At 44.9% G+C, this 26,027-nt stretch overlaps 1 protein-coding gene across 1 annotated transcript in view; it reads right to left on the reverse strand.

The window, feature by feature from the left end:
- Window positions 1-3,922: 3,922 nt before the first annotated feature.
- LOC144113829 (CD109 antigen-like) overlaps window positions 3,923-26,027 on the reverse strand; it is a 55,423-nt gene continuing 33,318 nt past the window's right edge. The window contains 9 exon segments of the mRNA XM_077647169.1: window positions 3,923-5,904; window positions 14,135-14,240; window positions 14,316-14,490; window positions 16,856-17,052; window positions 17,635-17,796; window positions 18,411-18,640; window positions 20,117-20,303; window positions 20,491-20,583; window positions 20,699-20,879. Of these exon segments, the coding sequence (XP_077503295.1) occupies window positions 5,708-5,904; window positions 14,135-14,240; window positions 14,316-14,490; window positions 16,856-17,052; window positions 17,635-17,796; window positions 18,411-18,640; window positions 20,117-20,303; window positions 20,491-20,583; window positions 20,699-20,879 (1,528 nt within the window). The 3' untranslated portion in view covers window positions 3,923-5,707.

A 26,027-nucleotide genomic window follows, 5' to 3' on the forward strand; every position in this document is an offset into this window, starting at 1 on the left:
TACGGGAGTAGGGGAGCCTCCTATATTGGTGGAAAGTTTTCATTCAGTCACTCGGTCATTGAAGGTATGTAAGGCTAGAAATTTGACCTTGGCCGATTTGCACCGAAACTGATGTCCAAACTAATTCGACTGCGGCTAACACTATGGCCGCCTCCAAATTTGGCCCAGACCAATCACATATTTGGCCCACCCACCCCTGAAATTTGAACTCGGCCGATTTAGACCAAAATCGATGTGCAACCTAATTTCACTACCGCGAACACGATGGCGACCTCCAAATTTGGCCTGGACCACTCCCATAATTGGCCCATCCACCGCTGAAATATGACTTTGGCCGATTTGGACCAAAATCGATGTCCAACCTAATTCGACTGCGCAAAAAGCGATGGTGACCTCCAAATTTGGCCTGGGCCGCTTAAAAGAGTCACAAACAACTCATAGGAAGGCACAAATGCTTTGCACATTATTGATTCCCGACGATTGCTGCACTCAAGAGCGCAGCACCCATGCATTCTTCGATGTCTTTATGCAGGCATGCAATGTACAAGCGTCAATACGCGACTGGAAATGCTCTGCACGCTTATCTCAGCCCATAAGAGCAAGTGCTACGTAATGCTCCGGACGATCAGTGTGTCGGCGGTTGCGAGAAAAAAGCCAGCGGACCATTTATGACGGGGAATGACCATGTGACCGCGGTAACGAATCGGGAGCGCGCACCGGTGCGATGAGAGAAAACGAATGCGGTACTTTTCCCGTTCCAGTGACTTTAGGTGCAGCGCGTCAGCAGTGCCACACCTCGTTGGTGCGACCACTTTCAATCGAGCGCATCCAGGCAGGTCTTATCGTCTGCTCGCCGTGGAGGCGTTCAGTTCTCGCGTGTATTCTTTGTGTGAGGTCGCTCTCGTGCCTAATGCGACTTGAGTCGGCCATGGAGTTGGCCATGGTCGACGACAATGACTTCGCGTAGTTCTCTTTATGGAGTATAGTTCTACTCTTCCCACAGTGATCAGAAGGAAACCGACTCCGTGCTGTCTTTGCCGCAACTCACTCGCTTTGACCGACGGCAGTCGAATTCCGAAGTGCTATAAAAGCGTGGTCGCAAGCTATTTCAATCACGAATTCACCAGACTCTTCAGACTCTCCAGAGAGACGTTCGAAGAACTTTCGGCGCGCTTCAAGGCCACTGCATATTTTCCGTCGCCTAGGGGAGGGCGCCTGAAATCGCCGAGAACTCGCCTCGCTCATGAATTTAGCTCTTTATAAGCAGCGATAAAAGAAAACTGTCCTTCACGCAGCACCAGAGCTAGGGCTTCCCCGACGCTTAGCGCTAGCTCCGGCGTTTCCGTAGCCGCCGCAGAATGGCCAGGCAGCGGCTAATCAGCAGCATTTAGCGCAGCAGGCACAGGTACCGGCGCCGGTTGTAGCAAAGCACGCTCGGATTCGCCCTACCCGCAGTTTGCCAACAGCCCACACACCATTGTTGCGCCGTAAGTTTCGTCTGAACTCGCACGCACACAGACGGCCCGTCGCAATTAACACGGCAGCAACAACACAAAACAGCGAAAGTTGCCTGCTGTCGCGTAGGTTTCAGCGCCATTTTCTCGCAGAATGACATCGAACCCGTCGATGACTGCAAAGACGTCCCTCAATTCACGTTCAATATCTGCGAGCTAACATCGTCTGCGCGTCTTCTGCTGAAACCCGTCTGCACGTGCACAACTTTTTTGCACCTCCTTGGCAGCTGGTGTCATGGTTCCTTGCAACAAAGCGGTACCCTGACTGCACCCAAATCAATCGCGGACAGCGGTGCAGAGGGCGCTGTGAATCAATGGCTTTGGTGCAGCGTACCATGAGCCGGTGCAGGCGGTGCAGTGAACCACATCTGAATCGAACGCAGCTAATAGTAGGGAGTTTTAGCGTAGCCATTTAGCCGTACAGCAAGTATGGTAACGCGTTGCCATTGCTACCGTGGCCAGGCTTGCCAAGCCACATTTGCCGCACGATAGCAACTGCCATAGTTACCGTGTTTACCGTACGGTAGAGGTAAAGCTCTCCAGAACACATAAACGCTTATCTAGAAGTAAATGACATTTTAACTCCTTGTCAGCATGACTTTCGTAAAGGCCTTTCTACTATATTACACAGCTAATTGAAATAACATGACATATGCAAAAGCACTGATAACCAGAAAAAAATTGACATCTCAGATACTAAACTTATTGCAAAACTTCAACTAATTTTAGGAACTGGCCCTATTCTAAACTAGATCAAAAAGCTATCTTAGTAATCGCATGCAATTTGTTGAAATTAATGAGAAATCAGCTACAACTAAAGTTCACCGGGAGTACACCCCAAGGAAGTGTCCTAGCGCCAGTATTATTGCCAATATTTATAAATGATCTACCAGCGTGTGTTTCACAGAATATTAAACTTTGCGCAGATGACTGCGTACTTTACCAAGAAATTAACTCTCTTGATGATCATAGAGATAACGCCTTAACAGCAGTGTCCCAGTGGTGCCAGGACTAGCAGATGGATATCAATTTAAAAAATCTCTTCTTTTAACTATACCTAGAAAAAAACCCACATCAGCTTTTCAGTACATGCTTAATAATAATCATCTTGCATCTCGCCTTGAGCATAAGTACCTTGGTGTGACACTAACCTCTGACTTGAGATGGGATTCGCACGTTAACGACACCACAATTACTGCACTAAAACAACTGTCCTTCATTAACAGATGCCTTAAACTAGCATCATCTAAAACAAAATTACTTCCATATAAAACTATTGTCAGACAGATTCTACAGTACGCCAACAATGCTTGGTTTCCCTTAACAACAAGCTCATTAAAATCTTGAAGGGGTGCAGAGAAAGGCACTAAGATGTTTATATAATAAACACTCCATTGCAGATTCACCAACAGAATTACTAAAACGCATAAAACTCCTAACCCAAGAAAACAGCAAAATTTGCACGACTTAATATTATGTATCAGCTAATACACAATCAACTAAAAGTGCTTGTTACAAAATACATATAGACCGACAAGACCAGATCGACCCGCCACAACCTCGCACACAAATTAAACGTGTTTCCATTCCATATACTGACATAATTGAATACTCATTTCTTCCATGGGCTACAGGCAAATGGACCAATCTAAACACAGATATTACAAACAGGTCATCATTTAGTGCCCTGGTTATAGACCGCCTATTTCTTTTGCAGTAATTATTCTCATTTTCCACACTTCCTTTTTCTGCCGTTTTACAGTGTTGTTTGTGCCGCGACTGAAATTACAGCACTGAATGCAGCCAATTTTCTTTTTGGTATCCTTGCCACCATGTTTGTAGCCTGTAATTTCTACCTCAAAGTTGAACTAATTCTTGAATTCTCTAACCGATTTTTTAACTATTTTTGCCATATGTTTAAGTAGTTGTACTTATCAATGCGTGCAACACACCCGATTTACTGATTTGTTGTATGTATCATTCAGAGCCCTTCCTGTTACAGTCCCTGATGGGATTCACAGTATCAAATTAAAAAAATTTCATCCACACCTTTCCAACCTGGGCGTCACCATAGACTGCCCCATACAGCTGGCACTACTACTGTGTTGACACCGGGTCCATACAGCAATCCAGTGATCAACTATGGTAATGCACAGGTTGAAAAGACTACAGCGCTGCAAATGCGGAACACATGTCTGCTAGCTGTACTGTGCACATCCTAGAAAAAGGAAAGCTGCACTCCAAAGCTACATAACCTGTTCCACTCAAATATGTCAAGATATCAAAAATTACTTAACTGCATTCAAAAATAGCTGTTAGTATGTAAGCAAACAGAATACACTTCTTCAGGCTTTTTTCATTCACTGCAGGCTTGCATGGTTATGAAGCAATACAATTTTTTTCTCACAAAGGCCTTGACTTTTGTTTTATTGAATAGTTAATAAAAACGTTCAACTGCTTCAAATGTATCATGAATAGATTGGGAAACTACACACATTACTCACAACCTACTTTCAGAGTCACAGCATGGCTGCTTCAATACTGGAATGCACACCAATTCCTTGTGAAGCAACTCACACAACTGCGAGACCTGAAGTTTCACCCAGAGGCATTTACAAGAACATTTTATGTCTAAGTATTTACAGTTTTTTGGCAAGACAGCAAGATAAATAGTCCAGAGCAATGTGTTTTGGCCTTGGTAAAAAACCACTCTATATTATTGCTCGTCCTTCTTGCAGCACTTGAACGTTGCACGAGACATAAAAATGTGAACTCAATATATGTACCTTGTTCCAGGTGCCGAATACAATGTTAGCAACAGTACGGCAGCGATGCAACATTTGCTTTCACTGCAATACAGCATGTCATTCAACTTCTTTTTCAACAAGATGCATTTATCTGACGTCAATAACAGGTGAGCAAGTTGGCAGAGTTTTTAAGTTTGGGAGCTTGCAACTGTGAAAAAGCTAGGGGCATTGAAAGACTGTCTCTTACAATGAAAGCAGAATGAAAACCTGAAAAAGCCTCATAAAGATTGCAAAGGGTTATGATTATTTAAGTAGTCTTCTCAGTATGCCATTTGTTTCATTTTTGCTGAAGGACTTCATAACAACTGCTTTCAAACAGCAGTGAATCAGCCATACACTAATATTTGCAATGAATTGCTACTAACTTGAACCAAAAATTACAATTCCTTCTGGTAAGCTCTCACGGTAATTTTTGACCACATACATACCTTTACGACTTATGAGCAGGCCTTCCAGAATATTTTAGCAAATGAAAAACTGTGTGTAGCAATAATTTACTTCACATAAAACGTCATACAAATTGGGGGCAGTACATCTGACTTGCCTCCAGTGAACATTTTACCTCTTTAATCACAATGCCTTCCTGTGATGTTCAACTGTTTTCACATGAAGAATGAGGACTATTGCTTTCAGATTTTCAGTAAAAAAAAAATGAAATAGATGAACAAAGCTCGCAATAAACAGTATTCATCATCTCTTCTTTCAGATGGGATGTTCAAAAATTAACACTGCTGATAGCACATGATCATACAAAATGCAGCATATGAAAGAATGCAAAAGTAAACAAGCACTCAACACATACACACAACTCTTGCTTAGATATGTCAAACTCTAGATGACTACTACTAGATGTTCATAACAGATGAATGCCAAACTAAGAATCAGCTCTGATGATCCAAAGAGAAAACTGCTGTAGCTAAGCTGAAAATGAACTCTCAATTTATAAACCCAAAAATAATGTGCACGTCTCCTGCACAAGGCCAAATGAAAGGTGCATACTAAAACCAGTACTCTAGAAAAATGCACAAAAAAGGAAAGGCGCCTAAACTCTGTTGACTGGCAGGTGCCTTCTTCCCAGGGCAGCTATGCTGAGCCAGGCAGTAATGCCGTGTCCTCTCTCGCAATAGCAAAATGGAACAGCTCCACACCACAATTCAGTGGCGAAAGCAAGCATTGAACCTGCCTCCAAACGGAATGATCCAGGCAGATACTGAAAGAAAAATTGGAGGCTGCAGCTCTGCAGAGCCAGCCCAAACAGGGAACACGTAACGTGCTGCACAAATGAGTCTTGACTGAAGCAGACTGCACAGCTGCTGTGGCAATGTCCTCTGAAAAGTTTGTTCTTGTTGCTTGAGAAAAATAACTGTCACAGCACCACAACTACTGCTAGCCTTTGAAGAGGTGCCTCCACAGCAATACCAGAAGCACAGTCAGGGGCAACAGTGCTTGCCGTTGGTTCAGGTGCAAAAAAGAGGGTGCTGTGTTGAACACTGGGCAGAATGGGCACTGGTAGGAGCCACACACGTGACAGATGCTGAGTGCGTACAGGTTGTACACTTCAAACATTGACTCGTTGAACCGCTCTGCAAGTGAAAGAGTAAATAAGACATATCAGATGCAAAGTAATACATAAAGTAAAAGAAAAGCATTTTACAAAAGAATGGGCATAATGCTTCCGTTAGAGGGACACTGAAGACAAATAAAATTTGACCAACATCACCCGACTGTCCCGTTATAATGACAAAGATGCTACTTTAACTGAAAACAGAGCTTTTATAAGCAAGAAGAGACTAAATAAAAAAATACTCGTATTGCTGCCACAGGCCATTTTCACAAGTGTTTGTGATGACGTCAAGTGCTTGTTTTGTTTGCAGATTTTTGAGGCGAGACCACACTGCAATTCACTTATATTCAGCGATCATGAAGTCTCTAATACACTCAGCGTGACATCATTAATGCCAGGAATTTTAACTGAGTGGTGGGAATGACTACCCCATTTTTAACTCTAAATTTCTCAGCTATAAATGCATATTTCTCTGTGGATCAAATGCCAAAAAAGGCAAAAAAAGCCAAACAATCAAAATTTACTGAAAGCAAAAATTGAGTGGGACTGCCTTTAGTATCCCATTAATAACAATGGCACGTTTGACTGACTTCAAACATGCCTGAGAAACCTTTTGAAAATATGGTGAACGCTCCATAGCCCAGTGACAAAATTTACAAATAACACACAAGTAAAAAGCAATCCCTATGAATACAATTGTGAATATTCAATTTGACCACAACACCACCAGCCATTATTGTCAGTATTTAAGGTAAGAGTTGTCACAGCTGGCATAAGCTGTCGCTAGGCCAGGTACTTTGTTTTGAACTGAACAACACTGATAAACCCCTGTAGGTAAAATATATATGGAATCGGTGAAAACCGAAAAACACCAGTTTCTGGGCATGCTAAGGCTTGCTGACGGCCATTTTATCCAAGAAACTTTCCTACTCCATTCCTTTACAAACGCAGAAATGCTGAGGAGCCACTCATAATAGAACCATCAATATTTTAAACCCACGTTGATGAGAATGTTGCTGTAAGGCTCCGCTTCCTTGTTCACAGTGTAGGTTTAAGTTTTTTGTCATTAGTAACGAATTTTACTGGTCGATGCGTGGAACTATTCTAGTTTATGTATGGCAAATAAAGCTCAGATTCAGCCAAGCTCATGGGCAAAAGAATTCGCCATCTCGGCAAAGAGAACTTGATCGTGGCTCCCATGGAGAGCCGCCAGGAATTACGATGTAAGTTCAATGCTTTCTATCATTTATTAGGTCTTGAATAAAAGCCACATGATAGTTTCCTTTCAGGCATTTGCCAACGTTGTGAAGCACTAGCATCTAATACTGAAACCACCAGATAGAAGGGCTAACAGCTCAAATCACTTGCCTAAACTCTAGAATACTCTTAAAAGCCCCTGATAATGGACTTTTCATATGAGACATCTGCCTTGTTACACCAAGGTATAAAGACATTTCATTCAGTGCAGAACCTATATGCAAGACGCGCCCTTTCCTTGGTGTAACAGTTGTCGCCCTGCTAAAGAAGTGGAACCAGGCGGCAGCAGCAGCAGCAGGCCACTCAAATATGGCAGGCCAATGAACACATGAGAACACGATAGATAAGGGCCTAAAAATGTAGCCTGCAGCATTTTTCAGCATTTTACAAAATGCTCAGGTGAGTTTCTTGCGAACATCCAGCGGAACACCCACTATGAGTTGCACTTCAAAGGTGACCCGGCCCTATATTGATGGCCAAATTGTTGTCCCTTGTGAAAAACTGAAGTTTCTAGAGAAATTTGAGCACTGCGACTACACCTACAGACTGGTAGTGCGAGACGAATGCAGATGAAGTTTCAACATCATCATCATCAGGCCAACTACACCCACTGCAGGATAAAGGCCTCTCCCACACATCTCCTATTAACCCTGTCCTCTGCCAGCTGTGGCCACCCTATCCCCGCAAACTTTTTAATCTCGTCCGCCCACCTAACTTTCTGCCACCCCCTGCTACACTTTCCTTCCCTTGGAGTTCAGTCTGTTACTCTCAAGGACCATTGGTTGTCTTGCCTTCGCATTACATGCCCTGCCCAAGCCCATTTCTTTCTCTTGATTTCAACTAGGATGTCATTAACCCGTGTTTCATCCCTTACCCACTCTGCCTGCTTCCGGTCTCTTAACGTTATACCTATAATTTTTCTTTCCATAGCTCGCTGCGCTATCCTTAAGTTGAACCTTTTTGTTAGCCTCCACATTTCTGCCCCATAGGTGAGTGCCGGTAAGATACAGCTCTTGTATACTTCTCTGATGATAATGATGAATTTTTAATGGTGCAAGGACAGCTTTGATCAAAGAGCGCCATGGCACAAATTGGTTTTCACTGCACAAGGTTGGGTCAAAGACCCATTTCCCAAGCATTTCACCCTAAAGAAGCCGAGCACCAGGCAGGGGAAAGCTTGCAGCCATTGTATTACCGGTGGGTACCCGGCGGCGCTGGGGATCGAACCTTGCACCTCCCGCGTGCGAGGCGGATGTTCAAACCATTAGGCCACCGCTGCGGTTTGTATACTTCTCTCTTGAGGGATATTGGTAAACTGCCATTCATGATCTGAGAGAACCTGCCAAATGCACTCAACCCCTTTCTTATTCTTATAGTTATTTTGCTCTCGTGATCTGGAGCTACGGTCACTACCTGCCTTAAGTAGATGTATTCTCTTACCACTTCCAGCAACTCACTACCAGTTGGAAACTGCTGTTCCCTTCCGTGACTGTTCAACATTACTTTGGTTTTCTTCATATTAAGTTTTAGGCCCATAGTACTGCTCTGCCTGTCTAACTCATTGATCATGTTTTGCGGTTCATCTCAGTGACTTAGCAGGGCAATGTCATCAGCGAATCGCAGATTACTAAAGCTATTCGCCATTAACTCTTATCCCCAACTATTCAAAATCCAGGCCTCTGAATACTTCCTGTAAACAGGTGGTGAATAGCATTGGTGAGATCGTGTCTCCCTGCCTGACACCCTTTCTTATTGGAATTTTATTAATGACTTTATGGAGGTCTATGGTAGCTGTGCGCCCGCTACAGATATCTTCAGGCATTTTTACATAAGGCTTTTCTACATCCTGATTCCGCAATGCCTGCTTGACTGAAGTTTCGACTGAGTAAAATGCTTTTTCGTAATCTATAAAGACTATATATAGGGGCTGGTTATACTCTGCGTATTTCTCTATTACCTGATTGAAATGTGAATATGATCTATTGTCGAGTACCCTTCTAAGGTTGTCCTGACTCTCTTAGTGATTACCTCAGTAAATGCCTTATAGGCAACGGACAGTAAGCTGATCGGTCTGTAATTTTTCCAAGTCCTTGTCGTCTCCTTTCCTATGGATTAAGATGATGTTAGCTTTCTTCGAAGCTTCTGGTATGCTCGACCGTTGCGTATACAGGGTGGCTAGTTTTTCAAGCACAATCTCCCCTCCGTCCTTCGACAGATTTGCTGTTACCTGATCCGCACCAGCCGCTTCCCCCTTTGCATTGCTCCTAAGGCTTTCATTACTTGTGGGATGTCCCAGTGTTGTGTGGTGCTGCCTCTCTCATTAACGACTTGATTACAATGGCTACTGTATAGATTTTTGTAGAACTACTGGGCTAGCTTAACTATCTTATGGATTTCACTAATGAAATCGCCCTCTTTGTCTCTAATGAATACATCTGGTTTCTGACTATGCCTAGTTTCCTCTTCACAGGTTATAGGCTACTTGCATTCTTTAGAGCATGCTCAATTCTCTCTATATTAAATTTCCTTGTTTCAGCTACCTTGCGCTTATTTAACTTTGATAGCTCTAACAGTTCTATTCTGTCTCTGGGGTTCCACGTCTTCACGCTTTGGTGTTTCTTAATCACATCTTTCATCTCCTGAGATAGCTTGCCGGTATCCCGTCGAACCAACCTAAAACTAGAGGAATCCAGGACATTGTTGCAGAACTGATATTCAACTTTAACTTAGGACGACAATGTTAATATTCATGCAATGAATGCTAATCTCGCAGCTATCATTATGGAATGTGCAGTAGAAGTTTTAGCCAGAGGTCAAACCTTGCCATTCACCAACTTTTTGGAAGCTATGCACCAACTTGCCCCAAAAAATGTTTTATTAAAAACTTGTGTAGGGCCATTACTGTTGTTGCCGCTCCATTGTTTTGAAAACTACATGCTTACAACTAGTCCATATTGCCCCGGTGTCTTTTAACATCTCAAGTACTAAAGTTGACTGAGGATTTTCGAACTTGAGGGCTGTCAACAAAAGCATGCTAACTCAATCGAGTCTCAACAAGTCTACTACTACAACCAACTGTGCATAGCATGTGTACCAATTAAGTACAAAAAATGAAGCTCTTTGATTCTATCATATCCCCTTCGTAAACTTTCTAGAGTTTTTCTTCCCACCGATATATGGGAAAAATCTTTCCCAGTCCAACTGCATGGTTTATGGAACCATTCCCAGTTGGTTCCAGTTGGAGCCAAATGGGAATTCAATTGGCCCCAGCAGGAACCAACTGGGAATTGTTCCATAAACCTGTTGGACTGGGAAAGATTTTCACCAGGAGATCATTTCTAGAGTTTGCACTGTACAACTAACTTAAAAAAATAGCAGATGGTTTAGCATGGCTAAGTGCAGAATACCGTGCAGTCGCACTAGTTACGGTTGACACTTAAGGTCCTTACATGCTGTGAATGTGAAAGTTTGACCTAAAGGCTTTTACCATAAAGGCCTTTGGGCTAAAGGCCTTTTTTACCAAGAAGGCATTTACCATGAAGGCCTGCCAGGTGGCAGGTTGCCCACAACTCGGAGGCCAGGTGGGCCACCTGCCACAAAGCAGGCTTCAGGGCCGTATGTATGCCCGAAATCGGAAAATGCGCCTAGCAGTGCACCCCACTAGAATTCTCCGAAAAGAAATAAATTCCAAAAAGCACCTGCTGAATTTTCTCACAAATAAACACCGGACAGTCCATCGCCTAGCTGCAGCAAGCACTTGGTATCTGACTGCACATACAGTCGAGCTTATTTATAACGAAACTGACGGTGGCATAGATTACATTCATTGAGTCAGAGTAAATGGATTTCTCAATTTACAGCCCGAAAATACGAAGTCTAATAAAACTGGCATTTATTTCTCACAAAAATACACCAGGGCATTTCCTTGCAGTATATTCAGAGTCATTACTTCACGGCAGAAGAATAAGAAAGGTGTGTGAATGGCATCATCTTTCCACGGGGTGCAAGTGCAGGAGATTTGCATCACCCACCAAGAGATGGCACAACTTGTTGGTGACTATGGGGCCGTAGGCCATCCCAAAAAGCCCACATTAAACGCTTCCTTTCACTGTCATGTCGTGCATTGTTTGCCCAGTGTTTTCTAACGTGATGCGTTATTAATTTTAGTTATGAGTAAAAAGTTTTTCATGCCTCATTACATGAAGTGCAAGCCCTGTGACAAGAATTTTTGGTTTCATTTCCTGATACCTTAGACCTCTCATCTAACGCTGCAACCTCTCATGCTCCTGCTTTAATTTGTTGTCTTCGTCATATTTGATCAGTTAGTTCTGCGTTTCAAAACGCCAATGCCAATGGTGCACTGTTCAAGCGGGTGAAGGCAGTGGCCCATCCAGCAGCCAAAGGACCAAACCAATAAAACAACAGTGCAGCTCCCACAATGTGTCAGTCATCCTAGAATGTTCTATGCTTTTCCTGCGATGCAACGCAATACAGTCCATGCTTACACCTACACTCAACAATAAGACAGGCTACACATTTTTTATGAGCCATGCCGTGCTATGCACTCGCATCTTGGTTTCACTGTACTGTAAGCCTTGTTATGCAGTCATAAATGCCATCTCATTGCAACAAGAATCAGTGCAATGATTTCGACAGGAATTTTTTTTAACAAAATGCCTCTGCTCAGCACTGTACCAACCCCTGGCAGTTTACCATGTATACCTTGAATATGCCACCTGTTGGGATGCAAAGGTGGTGTACGTGGTATATGCATTTAGCCCAATTTCTGTGATAAGAATGGCAGTTATAATGAACATCTGCCATCTGGTAGCATTTCCAACATAGTAAAACCTGCTGCGATACATTCGAAAAAGTTTCCATTTCCAGATGAATTATGGAACCAGAAATCATGCCCAGCTAGAACTTTTCCTGCTTCCAGCTATAAAAATTCTACTTCCAACTAGTTCCAGCTGGAACCTTCCACTTGCAACTGGAAATGGAAATAGAAATGTCCCTCCAGCTGGAAATGCAGCTAGAAACAACGTTTTTAGATCTCTTTCAGTTTGCAAGCTCCCACCGAGCCGCGCACGAGAAAGCGGCCCCCTTCCGTTTCCACTCACCATGCGGCGCTGCTGTCACTGTCGGCCCGGAGAGCTCGCGCTCGGCAGCGGTTGCGGCAGCCTTCTCTGCCGGATCTCATCCACTATAACGTCGCGAACGAACGCGCAGAATTCAAATTTGTTGGCCGTCTTTTAATTGTCACGTAGAAACTTCAGTCTCATGGTTAAAGAACTGTTTGGCCTGAGCAGTAAGGGTGAGATAAAGAGCAGGCTGAAGCAAGATCGCGAAAAACTGCGATCGTTTACTTGCTTCGCGCTTTATCTATCGCATCGTATTTACGATGTTTATCCTGGATAGTTTAGTGCCTGTTGGCGTAACGCTATCAATAGTTCTTGTGAATAGTTCACGAACCATAATGGAAGATTTAAAATATCCATGTTCCGTTCTGGTTTTAGAACAGTCACGAAATTCCGCGCTCTGTTACCGACGTAAGGAGCACAGCAAGGAGAGAGGGTTTTTCACGTTCACTTAGAGCATTTATTTAAATGCACACAAACACTGAATGCAGACACACCTGTTACGAAACACGGAAGGAATGCCTACAGAAGACGAGCTTTTTTATTTGCAATGGTGACTTTTTCTCTGCTTTCCAGCCGGCGATTCACAACTCTCGCGTAGAAGTGCATGCGTGTAACTATGACAAAATTCAGCACCTGGCATGTAAAAGAGGCCATATGCTCTGCGCATCCAAGCCGCGCAAGGTTTCTCAATTCCAACTCGTCTAACACCTCCCAAAACATATCTGCGAAAAGTGGGCCTTCTTTCAATGAAGTTGAAACTGCTCTGTTTACAATATTTGTAAACTCTAACATCTTTTTTGTAGGATGCTTTAGGCAGCCTTGCTCGAATCTCCTGTACACGGTGAGGTACGAGTCACTGCCAACAACTGGCACTGGGTAGCTGATATCCTCTATGCAGGAAGGGCATGTTGTACTCTTGCTGAATTTATGCACCACATAGCCCGAAAAGTAGTATGATATGCTTTCATCTACTTCTCCCTTGGAGTAAATGTGGTCACTGCCACTGTGCTGGGGCAAGTCATTAGGTTCAGAGGTTAACTCTAGAATTCTGGATTCAATCAGGTCATGCAGGTGTGCTTGCTTACAGCGGTGTGATTCTCTCGATTTCTTCAGTGTGTCTTGAATACCTACAAGCACAGCACTCGGTGCACCCTCCACACTTCCACGCAGACCGGTCTTTATAGGTGTGTACAGAGTAAGCAGTCGGAATATTTGTGTGAAATTCACGACTGTCGGATGTGACTCGTCGCCACTCGTCGCCTCCAAATGAGCGCACCAATCCGCTACTTTGACAAGGCGGCGGCAGCGGCGGCGACGATAGGGAGGGGCAAACAGTGTGGCGAGCGCCACCGCGCGGCAGGAAAGAGAAAGGCGACACTCCGCGCGCCGGAGCTTTCAAACTGAAAGAGATCTAAAAACGTTGGCTAGAAAAGTGCCTTTTCCACCTTGAATGGGTGCCTCTGACGGAAGCCTGCCATATCTCCATTTTCGCGGGGGATAATAATAATTGTTGTTTTGGGGGGAAAGGAAATGGCAACAGTATCTGTCTCATATATCATTGGACACCTGAACTGTGCCGTAAGGGAAGGGATAAAGAAGGGATTGAAAGAAGAAAGGAAGAAAGAGGTGCCGTAGTGGAGGGCTTCGGAATAATTTCGTTCACCTGGGTATTTTTAACGTGCACTGACATCACACAGTACACGGGCGCCTTAGCGTTTTTCCTCCATAAATACGCAGCCGCCGCGGTCGGGTTCGAACCCGGGAACTCCGGATCAGTAGCCGAGCGCCCAAACCACTGAGCCACCGCGGCGGGTACATCAACATAATAATCAACATAATAATGACACTTACCCGGTGCATAATAGTCGTAGACACGAATTGAAATAAACCGTGTCATGTTGGCAACAGGATACCAACGCTGGGCAGTAAAGTTGACACAGATGGGTGATGTATCGAGCTGGAAGCAACAATGAAAATTTAATAAGCACATATCCTGCATCCATAAAGTTAAAGGTTTCGTAACAGTACATACATAGTCAAAGTAGATTTCAGCCTTCTTCTCCTCATAACGAGCTTCCCGAAGGTTTCGCACAGCTCCAGATTGCACGTATGCATCCAGAGTCTGCTGCTGAATGTAGTAACCTGATGGCAAGTTCACTTCCAGCACTGCCATGCCACTACGGGGACTTTCATCAGTACGGATCCAGCTGCATTGAACCAGACACATCTGTCAGCAGGTAACACCATTTAAATTTTTTACTTCTTGCGTATATGTGCACTGCATAAACACAAAAAAAGCATCAACATCATCAGCAGCTATAGTTAAAAGGGCTCTGATTAAGTTGTGGTATGCCTGTGGGTTATGGGGTCTTAACGTCCCAAAGCTACTCAGGCTATGAGGGACACCGTAGTGAAGGGCTCCAGAAATTTCATCCACCTGGTGTTCCTTTACGTGCATTGACATCGCACAGTACACGGGCTTCTAGAATTTCGCCTCCATCGACATTCAGTCACCACGGCCGGGATCGAACCAGCGTCTTTCGGGTCAGCAGCCAAGGGCCATAACCACTGAGCCACCGCGGCGGGTTGTGGTATGCCTGTGATGTTAAAGGATGCCACTTCACAAATATCCTCCAGCAAGAATTTTTTTGATGCCCTTTGTAGAAGCTGAGATATCTATAGTCAAAATTTGAATTTCAGCGTCTTCGCGCCTTTCCCTCTCCTCTCGTCACTGTTTCGACGCTAAAAGGTTGCAGCTCCTCTGCCGGCCCCACTCACACTGCCCACTCTAAAGGAAAGTTATTTTGTTGCTGACTCTACCATATACGCCTAAAGTCAGTGGCTAACTACGTGTGGCCCCTATCGCCAGTCGGTTGTCTGAACCTTCCCTTTGTACGCAGGGTGGAGTCGTTTGTCGCTACACCCCGTCCAAACCTTGGAAGAGTGTAGCAGTAGTACCACTAATCAACCGCTAGCCCACCATACTCTGACCCTTCCCTACTTCCTATCTGAATTTGACACACGATTATTTTTGTCATGTTGTTTGCTGCCTCTACACTATGCTCATCATTTCGTTTGAGTAAATCAGAACGTCTGTTCTCACGCAACAGCCTGAACTGCGCCACATTTTCCCTCACTGCTAACTGCAGTGAGCAGTTGCTTGACCTGCTTCATTTTGACAATTTTCTTTGGCTCTCTTCGCACCAGGCCAATTGAAAAACTTATGATCTCAAGGTAGCCACAGTCCAGCTTGCCCAATGGCTCTACTTTCTGCAGATGCCCATTCTATTCATTTTTAGCTGTTGCATTCTAGCTTTTCCATGCCTTCGAGTTCTTGCATTCTCGCCTATTGCCACATTGAAACCAGGCATCAATATGTGGGGAGTGAACGTTCCAAAGGTGCACATGGGCCGTAGTGGACAGCTACAGATTAATTCAACCACCTGATGATCTTTCAGAAGCAGTGACACTACAGAGCGCACGGGTACTTTTGGCTACAGTGGCTACAGCGGCCAAATGCTGTAGCCACTGAGTTACTGAAAAGGGTCACCAATATAAGCTACTCCATTTTTTTTCAATAATCACTGGATCAACATTCTTCAAGCCTATCAGCCATTCAGCAAACTCATCAGCCATCTTGACACCATCACCGGGCGTTGAATTAAGGATACGCCTTCACTGCCTTCCATTTGCATCCTTAGGATAATGACTAGTATCCTCTTGTTGACGCTGAGGAATTCATTACTGTCTCTTGCCACATCTTTTTATACTGCCCAGTAAACTTCTAAAGCAAAAGATGTATCTGCTCTTGAGCAGTATAATTTCCTCACCAGGCCTCTTAACTTCGAAAAGCCTCATGACATCAAATTTAATGCCTGCTGGCACTTGAAAAAGCACGGACGGTTATGTTCCTTGTGTGCCCACTGACAATATTTTTTCAGCTTGCTAAAAATTTCCAGCCAGCTAAAGACAGCAGTGAAAAATTTTCCAGTAATTTGTTAGCTGCAGCAAAAAAAATACACCAAATGCAACTAGCATTAAAAACTTTTAATATCAACAAAAGAGCTAGCAAACTTCGCATTATTATGATTTACACTCTCTTTTTTGCTCCAAATGTTGGCTACTTCAAGGCAGACAAATATGTTGCCCACATAGCACAAGCTCCTAACATATGTCTGTACCTGTACCACCCTTAAGACGGTCCTTCTGAATTCTGCTGGTATCTCTTCTCTGCGCATATGCACACTGTCACACCCAGTCCTCAAAGGCTCCTTCCAGCTTATGAGCAACTGCAAAATGGTTCCCTCATAGACATTTCTTTCACGGCATCTTAGCAAGTACTTATATGTTTTTTTCAGTAACAGTGATGGACATTTAACCGCTGACTCGGTGCAGAGCTTGCCATCCAGCACGAACTCATGAAGGCGCCCAAATTCCTCAGAAAAAATGTATAACATGGCTGCCAGACTAAGACATAGTCTGTTAAAACTGTTTAGCCAAACAGTATGTGGCACTTGATGAAATTGCTGAGGGAAGACAACCTCAGTTGAGTAGAGAAAATTCACAGCTTGCCTTTGGCACGACCTAAATGAAACATGAGAGCTGTTCCTTCCATATGAATACTGTCGTATGTTGAGTGCAAATGCAGGCACTGGCGGAGGTGTGACCAAATGCTTCCATGTGTCAACATTGTATTCCATGTGCAGCTGGACAATGGCCAGTCCTGTTCCTTGAGCTTTCACAATGATCACACCCCATGCATTGGGAATCTGAAAAGGTATGATAAATCCATGGCACATTATCATGTTTGGAATGAAATTTTATTATTCTTCTACAATATTCTATTCTGAAATACTTGACTGGAATTTTGACGCAAAGCTGCAAGACAAAAAGTTATCAAATAGAAAATTTTAGCTTTTGTACCTTTTGGCCATTTGTTTTAATATGTGCCTTTATCTCCTTCTACACAACCTCACTAGTAGTCATTTAATGTGCCAATGCTTATTTTCACTGGTGTCCAGTTCATTTAATAATGACATAAGTCATAAACATGCAACTGCACAGTTCACAAGTGTTTGTTAATTCCAGAAGTATGCTGGTAGCAGAAATGTTTAATGTCTCCAAGAGCCAAAAGGCCTTTCTTCTAATTCTCTTAGAGGTATGTGTGTGGCGACTGGTGAGTTAGCACTGGTAAGTTAGACTATATGATGGCTATACACATCAATAATCCAGCAGCATAGCCGCTCAGTGGAAAACAGCAAAGGGCCATAATTACAAAAGGTGATACCCACTGCCTATGACACACTAATATCTGGAATAAGTAAATAAATAGCATGTGTTTAAAAACTCACAGACAGTGTCTGCAGCTTGGACAAGTTTTCAGGTCCAATGTGAAGCTCCCTGGTGAAACCCGGTGTTGAAGGAGCCTCCACAGTGACTTTGATGTCAGTGACATCGCGTGAGCGAGAGGTGATCGAGAACTCTAGCAGTGCTTCCATCGCCAGCAGTGTGTCCTGGAGAAAAGCAACAGCAACAATTTGTACTCAGTAAATACAGAATACGGTACGCATGTAGCGTAATCTATACTCAGCATCAGAATTTTAGGATGACAAAGCCTAAAACTAGCAGTACTTATGAACTGCAAGACATCCAAGATATTCATAAGCGATCAACAGAAACACAACACTTAATTTAGTGCTATTTGCAACAACCACAAAGAATGACAGAGGATAAAGCACTACTGTACACACTGTCACTAGCAGCAACAAAAAGAATGGAAAAGGCAGCTGATGCAGCTGCTATGTTTGCAATGTTGCAATGAGTGTGATCATTGCAATAAGTGAAGTTATGCTGTTGTTACGCTCGATGAGTATTGCCAACTCATCTGTTAGAGTGCCGTAGAAAAACTGAAAGCACTGCCTGAAAGCTTGCCTTCTCTATACTGATACCTGTGCTGAATAAACTAGCCTGCAGCCAGTGGATGTATACTGATGAATCCCGCCATCGTAATTTGCAACTGTTTCTTGCACAAGTTTTATTTTCTGCACTTTATCGTGCTCTCTGATCCCCTAAAATGTTCACATGGTGTGCCAATCATAAACAAAAAGTTAGATATATAGTTCCTTACCTGAGTTGATGCCCATCCACCATATGAGAGGCGCTGTGTGTTCAGCCATTCTACAATTTCCTTCTGAACAACTGCCTGGCGTTTTACATGCACCAACAGCCCATACGCCGTAGTCTCCACATTGGATGCATCATAAACGTAAGGAAGTCGTGGGTGCAGGTAAGGTTTGTTGTTTTCAATCACTACTGTTGGGGCTGGCAGATCAGTGCGAGACCAGTACCTCATGCCACCTGCAAACACCAATCTTGATAAAAAAACACTGCACAGAAAAGAGAGCCACTCCTGCACTTGTAGATATATTCTAATATGCCTGCGTAACACAACCACTTTTAATATGGCAGCCTGCTAACATTTTTTTTGTAGTTTCACACCTCTACGGAACTTGGAAGCGGACTGTAGCAGCACTTAGAGCACTGCCTCCTGGAGTGTCCTATTGCCGCACTATTATTGAGATAGAAATTTTATTTTTACCCATCAAATACAGTAGAACCATGTTGACATGCTCCTGATTCATGTGTTCAAAATCATGAGTAATCAAAATATCCCTCAGAGTTAGACTACTTTTCTTTGCATTAACATGTTCCTGGATAACACAATTTCCTGGTGCATAAGTTTGTAAAATTTTGCCGAATTCTGCACATACATTATGTTTAGAAAGTAAAATACGTGCTAACACACCAGTGGATTGTGCAATGGAGTGCAGCACATTACCCTTCATGACCTGCAACTGCCTGCCCAGTGCACTCCCGCACAATCTCATTCTCCTAGCTATTCAGTCTTATGGTTTGTATCTGTGACCTCTGCTTGCCCTAGGTAGATGCATTCCTCTTTGAGTTCCAATACCTCACTGCCTATAATAAACTGCTGTTCCCTCTAGAGACAGCTAAACATTATGTACTTTAATTTTCTTTATATTAACCTTTAGTCTTACTCTTCAGGTTTGAGTGCTTAGGCACTCAATCATTCACTATAATCCTCCTAAAAATGACTTATCATGGCAATGTCATCAGCAAATTGGGAGTTGTGAAGATGTTCTCAATGAACTCTGATCCCGCTTTCTTCCCAATTACATCCACTGAACACCTCCAGTAAACACGAAGTGAATAGCAGCTGGGAGGTTGTGTCACCTTGCCTGACACTCTTCCAGATTAGTCAAATCAATTTTATTACGGAGTAATGCTGCCACTGGTGGCTACTTTGCACCAAATTGGCTACTTTATAACCTCGTCTGGCGGTGAAAATCTCAGGTTCGCTCTCTGGCTACTTTCTGGCTACTTTGAACTTCAATTTTGGCGCATTTACTAGCAAAGCAACCTTCGCAAACTAGCATCATGAAATGGCATTAATATTCTCTGCTCTTAAGCAGCAAACTTCTAGACAAATGTAGCCCACTGAAAAATACACACACATAAACACGCATAAAAAAAACTGAACTTATATATGTGTGTGTGACATGACCAACTCTCTTTGAGCAGCATGTAAGCAGCTGTATTCTCAGACGGGCGTAACCAAGTTGGTTTGAAACACAATATAAGTAGCACAACTTCTACGACCCAAGCTTCCCACAGTATGAACAGTTTAAGAATTTTTATAAATTATACCATGCAGCACTTCCTAGTCTACATGTGGAAGGTGGCAAGCCATCAAACTCTATACAGCAGCATTTACTTCTGGACCAAAAGTGAAGCCCAAGTAAGCATACGCACTTGTCTCCCTCATCTTTTCATCAAGGAGGTTGAAGGCCACCTCCCCGTCAGCGCTGTTGACCAGTGTGAGTGCATATGCCACAATGGCCAATTCGTAGGGGTCCTCCAACTTCTGAATGAGGTGCAGCATGCGCTCCAGGTACCGAGCAGCAGCAGCACGAGCTGTGGCTGCACGCGATCCGATCTCCTGCAGTCCAAAACACCCTTGTCATTGAGAGTACCTCCTCCAGAGCACCAGACCTCAAAAGCCATACATAAAATACAGCAAAATTACCATCAAATGAGGCAAGCTTAGGAAACAACCAACACCGAATAAGATATTGTTCACATCCATATGAAAAAATAAAAAATCAACAATGTAATGAACAACTTACACCTCTGATATCCCTAACTTCGGCCAATGTGATGAGCACGTGCGCGGTTAGAGACACATTGCGAAACCGCACCGGGTCTTCTGGCCTCTCAGACTGAAAGAAGAAACGTGATGGGCATATAGATGATGTCCTGTCTTGGTTCCCATGTTCGCTCCTCTTGGCATTCCAAAAGCAAAATGAACCTGAAATTAAAATTCAGTGCACTTACCGGAAGAGACATTTTGCGGTCATAAGCATAGAAAGATGTCTCGTGAAAGGAGCCTTCGGGAGACTGCCTGTCTAGCAACCATGAAATGGCCTTTTGTATGACAGTGGGATCGATGTATAAGAACTGCTCCCATTCCTGAAATGTCGCCTTGTGGAACACTCGTGCACAAAATGCCGTCAGCCTGCAGCAATAAAGGGAAATAGAAAAACCAACTTAGATCTTCTGCTTTCTAATCAACTAATCATTTATCTGTTAAGCATAAAATGATTACACTACTAATTTCCCAGTGGTCAAAACCACAAATTTAAAAATAAACACTAAAAAGAACACATTCCCTTATGCATTGCTTGGTTTCGGTGACCACTGGCTTTCTTGAAATGCAGATCTTTATAGGAATTCACGCCACAAAAACTACCAAAGGCACCTAAATAAGATACCAAGGATGTTTCTTCAGTATATGGCAACTTGGCTAGCTATATCATTGATGGTATGACAGCAGGAGAGCAGCTATACTCCCAGGTAAAAACCCTTAACTATAAATTCATCTAGTGTCGGGTGGTACTAGCAAGGTTAATTTGGAGCGACCTGCTTTTCCTAACAAGATATCTACCAGTCTCAGCTGGACACAACAAACAATTTTAACTGAGGCCTCTTGATTTCAGTTTTATATCTCCACCTCAGTCAACAAAAAGGTCAGCATAAATAATTCTGCATTGGAGATCTTTGTTGAATCAAAGCACTATCCTTTGATTTGAAAAATGTTGGCTGCCGAAACATAGCTCATTTCGTTCAAAGTACTATACTTGGGGGACAACTTTCTGTGGCTATACAGTGGCAGCTACGAGCCCGAAACACCAGCTTCCACAAGCACGCTGTTTTTACATACGCATGAGCCAAAGGCGCAGGTCTATGAGCAAACGCGCTCATAGCTTCCACTGTATATCCACAGAAAGCTTCCTCCGAAAATAACATCAATCTGTGGTTCCATTTTCAGGCTGCAAAAGGGTGAGAAAAGCTAGCTACAGTAAAACCTCATTAAGGCATGCTCGCACAGGCAGTAGTTCCACTTAGGAAGTACATGCACGAAATCCCCGACTCAGCTTCCATTAAACCTCATGCAATCAGTGCCCACTTATGAGTCAGCAGCTTATGACGAACGCATTGGCTAGCACAGTCCCATCACTATACATGAGTCTGATAGGGTCCCACATAAAGCAACCACGCACTACGCCACATCTTCACTGGTGCTCCTAATGCGTAGATGTTGGCGATGCGCCAACAAGCATATGGTGCAGTACGCCATGAGCACGCTTGCAGCTGCTGGCATCCCAGGAGAGAGAGCAATGTTAGCACTGGACCCTTCGATTGCCGGTGGCACCAGTGTACCCCCGCTGCCCGGCCATTGCCTCGTCTGCAGGCGCCGTTGTCCTAGCAGTCACAGTCTGAGCCCTGTGGATGTGCCCATTGCCATAACTATCGCTCATCATTATCACATGACTCTGTTTCTGTGCAGCAAGGTGGCTCCGCAGTTCAGGCTGCCTGCAGCCAACTTTCGTCTTCCTCTATTTGCCGCATCAAGCTGCTGTGCTGCTGATTGACTGGCGTCACTGCACAGCTGTGTTTTGGGTCCACCTTGTTGCACTGTCAAGTTACTGCCATTGTCATGGATAGTGGACTTCCCTTGTTTAGTGCTTCCCAAGAAACATCACTTCCCAGCGCATCTTGTGTCAGGGTGAAGCGCTAAGTGTTGACCACCGCCAGCAACGACAGAGCTGTGGAAGCTGTCAGCTCTTGCATGTTTTAAGACATGGACTGTGCAGTTGAGACTTCTCCAGCACGGTTCAATAATGACACTGTTGCCTCTATCACTGGCAAAATGTCATCCAATACAAATGACGCTGAGGAGAAGGCTGAAGAAAGCCTGGGCCCTACCACTGGAGAAAAAGTGCGCATTAGACGTGCGTTGACTGTTTGCCCAAGTACAGGGCCTAACAGCAATTGGAACTCTGCTGTCACGACGCAGCTGGCCTATGTCGTGGTAAGGCGTGAGGAGGGCCGCCGAAAGGGAGCAGGGGAACGCGCCGACAAAAGGGAGAAGCTCTAAGGGCAACGTCGCGCGCGAGTTTTCGGGAGCCTCAGCCTAAGCGAGGAGGAATGGGCTGTCAGACGCATGTGTCGTAAATGCTTTCTCTTCCCTCGTTGTGGCATTTTTCTAGTTAGCCACGGCAGCTTGCAGCGAGCCGTGTGTTCAATATTTTGTGCTTTTCTTTTGCGCTGCAAGGCGTGTGTTTTATATTGTGTGCATTTCTTTTGTGTTGTGATATGTTGCGTCCTAAACATGGCGGGAAAGTCACCTATTGGCTGAGGGTGTAGCTTTGGCGAGAGGACAAGGAGATGTGTGCGCGCTAAGGAGAGCGCGGGAGGTTGGTTGGTGGCTGCCAGACAGATCGGTCGTGTGCGGCCGGTGGTGGTCCCGGGGTCGCGAAGTTGGAGAAGCGAGTTCCTTGAGCGGCGGCCAGGCGGGTTGGCCGTGTGGTGGCCGACGGTGGTCCGGAGTCGCGAGAGTTTGGAGTTTTGTCTTTTTTAGTTAGAGCGGAGAGGACGAAACCTTTCGGGATATGTAAATCAGTTTTGTAAATATTGTAATAAATAACTTTTTAAGGAAAGCCTTTCCAAGTGCCAACGTCAGAAGACCTGCACGCCTGTCTCAAACTCACTAGTCGCGAAGTACGTCCCCCTGGTCAATCACGAGACCCGCCCTCTACCACTCCACGCTGTTGGAGATGAGGGGTCCTTGAGTGAGCTGACTCTTTCAGCGCCGCAGGTCCCTTCTCCGAATGACGTTGTCGGACTTCGCTTTGAAGGAAACTGCACAGGAGGTTTATTTTACATTATTTACAAGAACTAGGAACCCATTGGAGGGTGATGGGGGAAGTTCGGAGGATCTGAGAAGATCTGAGGATGATTGAGGGTTCCTTCTCATGGGACTCGTCATCCGGTTTTAAAAGGGTACGGTCCCTAGGATTCCCCAGGTTCGAGGAGGTCTTCGCCAGGTTGGGCGTGGCCTAACTTGCGCTGTCGTACACACACACACGCACCACTTCACATAGGGACACGCCCCCGTCACATGCCTCGCCGGAGAGAGAGGGTGCCGCTGGACAATCGCCCCCACCAGAGAGAGCGTTGTCTTCGCATCCGAACGACAGTTCTCACACTGTCAAGCCGGACACGTCTTCCGAGAAGTCCGAATGAGCGAGGCGCCGGCGAGCAGGCACAGTTGAAGGGGTGAGCCACCCCTACTCGGTTTTGGCAGTCGCTAACTGCCTCCATACCGCGCGGTCGATCTTCCGGGAACAATGTTATTTACAAACGGCAGCAGAATCCTCCGTATCGAATCCAATAAACCAAGCTGGGACCGGCCGTGGGAACCAAGATGCCTATCGCCGTGCAGTGACCCCGGCTGCAGGCGTCCCGGGCCGACTACACAGCTGAACCAGATGGGCTGTTGCCAGAAACCTTACAACGTCAACATCTGGATGCAACAACATCGCACAACAGGAGAGAGAGAAAAAAAATATTGTGACTGGCGCAGCCGACAGGATCAGGGAACCGCTGCTTTGCGACGGGAACGAGGAAGACAGAGGCAATGCAAGTTGAGAAGACGTCGAGCTAGTCAGCTCACCAGCAACGTTTGCCCTCGGGTGGCGAAGAAGAGTGGAAAAACGAACATCAAGAAAGAAGAACGCCAGCACAAGAACAAGAGACAGCAGACGGATCTTCACCGATCATCACAGCTTCGACACCGATGTAGGTGTGGAGAACAATCGTGGACCCAAACGGAGCAAGGGAGGACGGACTTAATTGCAACGGGACTTGAGAGTGTGGCGGCGATTCGTACCAGGACTCGTGGCATGTTAGAACAAAGTTCATTGTGAGAGAACTCTGGAACTTGGCCTGATTGACGATCTTTGAAGACAAGGCGATGAAAGAAAACGGTGAGCGAACAGCGCTGCTTTCAGCTTTTGTTGCTTTATGCTCACGAGGGGAAAGAGTAAGCTACTGTCACTAGAGATGGATGATAGCACAACTGGGGGAGTGAGCGAGGCAAGCACGCAAAGGGGCGAACCTGGACCCAATATGCAATTCGAAATGGAAATTGAGAAGATGAGGCTAGAGAGGGCCAAAATTGAATTTGAGACAGAGAAATTACGCAGACAAGGCACAGCTGATCTTTCAGAAGGGAAAGAATCAGTAAAATACTCCACAATGCTGAGCAGTGTGCTGCCCCGAATGCCAAAAGAGGAGTCACTTATTCCGGGGTGGTTTGATTCCGTGGAGATGCTGTTCCATTCCTTCAGTGTACCGGAGAGCGTGCAATCCATCACCCTGATTCCTTACCTCACTGACCGCATGCGATCAATGGCGATGCAAAATGGGAAAAAAGAAATACTTGAATACAAACAGCTAATGGAAGTAATTTTGAGGGAACTGAGACTAAGCCCGGCAGAATATAAAAGAATGTTTGACACGGCTAAGAAAGGACGGCGGGAATCGTGGCGCCAGTTCGGCTACCGGCTTCGCAGTTACTACTTATATCAGCAGTAGAAAAGTGACCGAAACGGAGGAGCTGATGGAGCTGGTAGTGGTGGATAAACTGAAAGGGGTACTGCCCAATGACATGCTGCGACAGATAGCACTTCAAGAGAACAAAAGCTGGCTGAAAATAGACGGACTTACAGAAGTAGTCGAGGCTGTGGAGAGCAGTCGGGGGAAACCGTCGGGAGCTAGCGTTCCGTGCATGGGTATGGCCAGTGGTGAAGGACGTAGAAGAGAGGAGATGGCTGGGGCATCGCCAGTCCACGGGCAAGAACAGATAGAGGTGAAGAATGCGCCATTTAAAGCACATACGACGATGCGCCAGTGTTACCGTTGAGGCCGACCAGGTCACATGGCTAGGGAGTGTCAAGAAACTGAAGAAAATATAGGAAACAGAGGTTTAAGGGTTCGTAATGGTGCCACAGAGGGGAATTCTGCCGGCAGGGAATGGAAGCAGGAAAGAGGAGAGAAGGCTGCGTCACCTCTTTGCTACCGCTGTGGCCGTATAAGGCATATGGCCCGAGAATGCCTAGAGACAGAGGCAAGGAAGATTACCGCCAGAGTGATAGAAGTAAACCCTCACAGCGCTGAAATTCGGTGCCAGGGTCAGGAGCCAAAAGCGAGCACTCCGTTGGCGGGGACACATGTAGGCGATGTTCCTCTGTGTTCAGGCGGAACAGACATCTTGGCGCGATTGGATTCGGGCACGGATATCACGGTGGTCAGGAGGTCA

Source organism: Amblyomma americanum, chromosome 1 (genome assembly GCF_052857255.1).
Source record: "Amblyomma americanum isolate KBUSLIRL-KWMA chromosome 1, ASM5285725v1, whole genome shotgun sequence".
Classification (NCBI taxonomy): Eukaryota; Metazoa; Arthropoda; class Arachnida; order Ixodida; family Ixodidae; genus Amblyomma; species Amblyomma americanum.